This window comes from Monodelphis domestica, chromosome 3 (genome assembly GCF_027887165.1).
Source record: "Monodelphis domestica isolate mMonDom1 chromosome 3, mMonDom1.pri, whole genome shotgun sequence".
NCBI lineage: Eukaryota > Metazoa > Chordata > Mammalia > Didelphimorphia > Didelphidae > Monodelphis > Monodelphis domestica.
Window position 1 is genome coordinate 19,258,164 of NC_077229.1, and position 6,000 is coordinate 19,264,163.

Genomic DNA, 6,000 nt, shown 5'->3' on the forward strand with positions numbered 1-6,000 from the left:
GAAGGAACCTAGGACAGGGGGTGTCAGGGCTGGGAGGGAGCCTAGAACAGGGAATGCCACATCTGGGAGGGGGGTCAGGCTCTGTCTAATCTCAACCCCTCATTCTACAGCTGAGAGAGGAGGAGGTCCAGAGAGGTTTGGGGCCTTTCTCAAGGCCACACGAGTGTACGAGGCTGAGCTGGCCATGGACTAGGGCTTTTGCCGGGATGCTCCTGGGACTGGACCACCTGTAGGAGGTGTCTGGGCAGCCCATGTCAGGGGCCTCAAGTTAAGCCTGGGCTGAGGGACCCTGGCGACCCGGGAGGAAGACATCAGTCCCTCTGGGGCCCTCAGGTCTGGCCAGCCCAGTACAGCTCCGTTCCCTTGGGGTCTCTGGGGTGGGGGTGGGGAGCAAGGGCTGGGCAGCACACCTGCTCCTGCCTGGGGCAGGTCCCATGACTCTTTACTGTTTAATCAGGGGGTGGGGGAGTCAGGACCGCCCGCCACAGGCTGGCTAAAGCACTCTGGCCTTTGCAGTTTGGCACAGAGGGAGGCAAATTCCACAGGGGCTCTGGAGCTGACCGAGTGAAACCACATTCTTAGCTGGGAGAACCACCCCCCCAACCCCCAAATTCCATTCTTTGAAAGAAGGGGAAGCCTTTCTCCTATGCTCCTAGAGCACCCTAGAAATCAAGGCTTCCAGGTTCTAAGGAACAGCTCTGCCCTTAATTAACTGTGTGGGGTTTCTGTGGGCCTCAGTTTCTTCATCCGTCCAATGGGGGTGATGTCACCTGCCCTATATAACTCTTGGTGTTCTTATGAGGTTTGATTAGATGAGGATAAGCTCTGATCATGGAGAAGATTAGGAGTCTCCATCCCCAAGCACTAAGTCATGAGAGCCTTGGACTTTCCCTGACTGTAGGACTTGGAGAAAGCCCTTTCTCAGCCAGCCTCAGTTTAGCCCTCTAAGAGAAAGAAGACTGTAGAAGAGTGGCCTCTGGGACACCACCTGCCTCTGCCATTCTCTGACCGAGCGGCCCATGGGGGAGGATGGAAGGACAAGGATGCGGTATGCCCACAGGGCCAGGGCAAGGGGCCCAGGGGCCTCGCGCTCACTCACCAGCTTCCGGAGGGCTCCTTCATCCAGCCCGGCCAGACCCTCATCTGCCATCTTACTATCTCCAAGCTCCAGTCACTCTCACGGATGACGCTGGGAGCAGCCCAGGCTGGCTGCGGAAGTCCAGCCCTTTGGCCCTCCTGGGAGATTCTACAACAAAACCCGAATCGGGCCTTGAGGAGAGGCAAAGCTAGGGACAGAGCCAAGGAGAAAAGACTCCATCCACAGTTCTTCTGGGGTGGATGGCTCATTCCTCCTCTCCCATACCTTGTCCAACCCACAGTCTATCCATCCTTCTCTTCCTTCCATTCTTCCTTCTTTCCTCCCTCTCTCCCTCCCTCCCTTCCCAGAGGCCTCAGCATTATCATCAGTTAAATGGGGAACTCTGGGCCACCCACCCAAAAGGCTGTTGGAAGGGTCCACCGAGATCGTTTGATACCACATGCTTTGGAAACATGAAAACACCATGTAATCCCTCTTGTTATCATCATCATCATCATCATCTCTACCCCTCCATCTCATGGAGTTGGCTCTCCCACAGCCTGTCCTCATGCCTTTCATTTGGTGATGGGGCAGAAAGCATTGCCCATTCTGGACCTAACCGAGCACCTGACCTCAGAAGACACTTCAGCAGGGTTCCTTCAATGAATGAAAAAAAGTCCCCAATTGGTCACATGGACTCAGAACCCATAAAATGTTTTAGTTGGGATGGGTCTAAGAACAAGGAATGTCAGAGCTAGAGGGACTCAGAACAGGGAATGTCAGAGCTAGAGGGACTCAGAACAGGGAATGTCAGAGCTAGAGGAACTCAGAACAGGGAATGTCAGAGCTAGAGGAATCTTAGGATAAGGAATGTCAGAGCTAGAGGAACTCAGAACAGGGAATGTCAGAGCTAGAGGAACTCAGAACAGGGAATGTCAGAGCTAGAGGAACTCAGAACAGGGAATGTCAGAGCTAGAGGAATCTTAGGATAAGGAATGTCAGAGCTAGAGGAACTCAGAACAGGGAATGTCAGAGCTAGAGGAACTCAGAACAGGGAATGTCAGAGCTAGAGGAACTCAGAACAGGGAATGTCAGAGCTAGAGGAACTCAGAACAGGGAATGTCAGAGCTAGAGGAATCTTAGGACAAGGAATGTCAGAGCTAGAGGAACTCAGAACAGGGAATGTCAGAGCTAGAGGAATCTTAGGACAAGGAATGTCAGAGCTAGAGGGACCCAGAACAGGGAATGTCAGAGCTAGAGGGACTCAGAACAGGGAATGTCAGAGCTAGAGGAACTCAGAACAGGGAATGTCAGAGCTAGAGGAACTCAGAACAGGGAATGTCAGAGCTAGAGGAACTCAGAACAGGGAATGTCAGAGCTAGAGGAATCTTAGGACAAGGAATGTCAGAGCTAGAGGGACCCAGAACAGGGAATATCAGAGCTAGAGGGATCCAGAACAGGGAATGTCAGAGCTAGAGGAACTCAGAACAGGGAATGTCAGAGCTAGAGGAACTCAGAACAGGGAATGTCAGAGCTAGAGGAATCTTAGGACAAGGAATGTCAGAGCTAGAGGGACCCAGAACAGGGAATGTCAGAGCTAGAGGGACTCAGAACAGGGAATGTCAGAGCTAGAGGAACTCAGAACAGGGAATGTCAGAGCTAGAGTGGCCTTAGACAAGGAATGTCAGAGCTAGAGGGACTCAGAACAGGGAATGTCAGAGCTAGAGGAACTCAGAACAGGGAATGTCAGAGCTAGAGTGGCCTTAGACAAGGAATGTCAGAGCTAGAGAGACTCAGAACAGGGAATGTCAGAGCTAGAGTGGCCTTAGACAAGGAATGTCAGAGCTAGAGGGACTCAGAACAGGGAATGTCAGAGCTAGAGGAACTCAGAACAGGGAATGTCAGAGCTAGAGTGGCCTTAGACAAGGAATGTCAGAGCTAGAGGGACTCAGAACAGGGAATGTCAGAGCTAGAGGAACTCAGAACAGGGAATGTCAGAGCTAGAGTGGCCTTAGACAAGGAATGTCAGAGCTAGAGAGACTCAGAACAGGGAATGTCAGAGCTAGAGTGGCCTTAGACAAGGAATGTCAGAGCTAGAGGGACTCAGAACAGGGAATGTCAGAGCTAGAGGAACTCAGAACAGGGAATGTCAGAGCTAGAGGAATCTTAGGATAAGGAATGTCAGAGCTAGAGGGCCCAGAAAAGGGGATGTCAGAGCTAGAGGAATCTTAGGACAAGGAATGTCAGAGCTAGAGGGACCTTAGAACAGGGGATGTCATAGCTGAGAGGAGCCCAGAACAAGGAATGTTAGCGCTAGAGGGACCCAGAACAAGGAATGTCAGAGCTAGAGGGACCTTAGAACAAGGAATGTCAGAGCTAGAGGAACTCAGAACAGGGAATATCAGAGCTAGAGGGATCCAGAACAGGGAATGTCAGAGCTAGAGGAATCTTAGGATGTCAGAGCTAAGCGGGGCCTTAGAACCCAGAATGCCAGAACTGCAGCGCAGCTTACAGCAAAGAAAGTGGGAAGGGGTCTGAATTCCAGATCTCCTTGCTCCTCTGTGGCTTTGGACAGGGCACTTCCCCTCTGTGTGACTCCATTTCCCCAACATTTAGAAAGGATGTTGGAGAAGCTGGCTCCCTGGCTCCCATAGTAATGATCCCAGCAGCAGTCAAGGATCCTCTCAAGGATCTAAGGGACCTCCTATCCATGTTTTTCCTTGAATCTCCCAACTTGTCTCATGAGGTAAGGATTACAGATATTAACAGAGGCTGAACATAGCTTGTAAATGCTAGAATCAGGATTTGAACCCAGGTCTTCTGGGCTCCAGGCTTAGCTTCCTTTCACCCTAAAATCCTCTGATGCTTTTTCAGAAGGGGCCTTAGACTAGAGGAGGCTGGAGTAAGAAGGGCCCTTAGAAACCATCGAGGTCAAAGTCAGCATTCAGTATATTGGGAATCTCAGTCCAGAGAGGGAGACTGGCCTGCTCAGGGCCACACAGCTCCTGACTGGTGGAGGGGACAAGGCCTCAGGACAAATCTGTTCACTGACCTCCAATGCCTTCCACCCCCTCCCTGGCCTGGCCTGGCCTGGCCTGGCCTGGCAGGTCCTTGGAGCCTCCATTGCCTCCAGACTCTGCCGCCAGGGGAGGCCAGCACCCACTTTTAGGGCAGATGACAAACCCTGCCCAGCCCTCCCAGCTCCCGGGCACCCCCCATCCCACGTGGCTGGCAGCTCCCCACACACGGAGGACTTCCTGGGAAAGAGTGCCACCTATCCTGGGTCTGGCTATCCAGACAGAAGGGCTGGAGCCCCTGACTCAGTCATGAGCTGCGGGGCTCACCTGGGGAGCTCCTCCCCCCATGCCAGCTCCTCTGATCTGCAGTTAGATCTTCCCCAATTACTCCAGACAGCCATGCCCCCAGCCCCCTGCCTCTCCCCTTTGGGGGACCTAGCAGAAAGGCCCCGTTTCATCCCTGCCCCATGCCCCCAGCCAATCTGTCACCGGGCATGCCCCTGTCTCTTGGCAAGTACGTTGGCAGCCGGGCCCGCCCTGCTGCACACTTGGCTAACAGGTGCCCGGCCTGGGCGGACCTCCTGTCCGAGGTAGGTGGCCCTCTTTCCCAGGAAGCCCTCAGTGTGTGGGTGTGAGAGCCGCTGCCATGTGGGGCAGGGGTGGGGGTGGGGTGCCTGGGAGCTGGGCAGGGTTTGTCCTCTGTCCTAAAAGTGGGTCCTGGCCTCCCCTGGCGGCAGCGTCTGGAGGGAGGACCTGCCAGGGCAGAGGGTCAGCCTGCAGGGTCCCTGGAACCCCTTGTTCTGTGGGACCCTGGGGGTGGGGCTCCTTCCCTCTCTTCAGACCCCAGCCCTGGCCTGTCCAGGCTGCCCACTGGGTGCCCCGTACCATCACCCCTCCTTATGGCCCCCCCAGGAGCCTCCTCGTTCTCACCAGCCTGGGGGGCTCAGCCCCCTCCTCCCAGGACATGTCTACACAGTCCTTCCCCTGCCCGGCCTTTGGTGCCCTTGTCCTCTCCCTGGAACCTGGGATATGAGGCTCTGCTCTCTCCCCCGACCAGCCATCGCCTTCAGCCGTCTAGGCAGTCCTTTCTCCTCCAATCTTGTCTAGGCGGCTCAGTCCACCAGCACCTTTCGATTGCCTCACAGGGGTTCGGTCTACAAGGTCCTGCCTTCCCTTAGGGTCCATCTACCTCCCAGGAGTCATCTATGTATTCCTGTCGTGCCCCAGGGTCCGTCTACAAGGTCCTGCCTTCCCTTAGGGTCCGTCTACGGGGTCCTGTTGCCCTCCAGGGGCCCTCTATGCAGTCTGGCTGTCCCCTAGAGCCCGTCTACGGGGTCCTGCCATCCCCCAGATCTCGTCTACGTGGTCCTGGCCACCACCACCCCACTTCCCGCCCCAGGGCACATCTATGCCGTCTGGGTCTACGCGGTCCCTCCCCTCTGGCGCCGGCTGCGGAGCCGGCGCCCGCTTTAGCCGTTCGCACACCCACCTGGGCTCGGCGGCCCGCGCAGGCCAGCACGCCCAGGCCCATGCACCGGCTCGTCGCTCCACTCCTCAGCTCGCTCAGACAGCGTTCGGTTCTCCCTCAGACGCCCTCTCTGCGACCGTCTCTCCGGGACACTAACCACCCGCCCCACCCGTCCGGAGCCCGGCTCCGAAGGCCCCTCCCCAGGCCACCCCTCGGCGGCCTCCGCCGCCAATCCGCCTCCCCGATCCACCCACCGCCGCTGTTTCCCTCTCGCGGTTGGCTCGATTCAATTTTGGGCCACGCCCATCACCCGACTCCTCCCTCTGAGATTTGACCCGCCTGCTTGGCGCACAGTTTCCTGGGGGTTGTAGTCCTCCACTCCTCCCTTCTTCCCCTCGCCCTACCCACCCCTTTCGCCTTCGTGAGTCAGCCAGCAC

The 6,000-nt window shown here is 56.1% G+C and overlaps 1 protein-coding gene across 1 annotated transcript in view; it reads right to left on the reverse strand.

Moving 5' to 3' along the window:
- The window catches only part of SMTN (smoothelin), a 37,781-nt gene extending 32,058 nt beyond the window's left edge, over positions 1–5,723 (reverse strand). Inside the window, 2 exon segments of the mRNA XM_056820925.1 lie at positions 1,100–1,246; positions 5,585–5,723. Of these exon segments, the coding sequence (XP_056676903.1) occupies positions 1,100–1,150 (51 nt within the window). The 5' untranslated portion in view covers positions 1,151–1,246; positions 5,585–5,723.
- Positions 5,724–6,000: the final 277 nt, after the last annotated feature.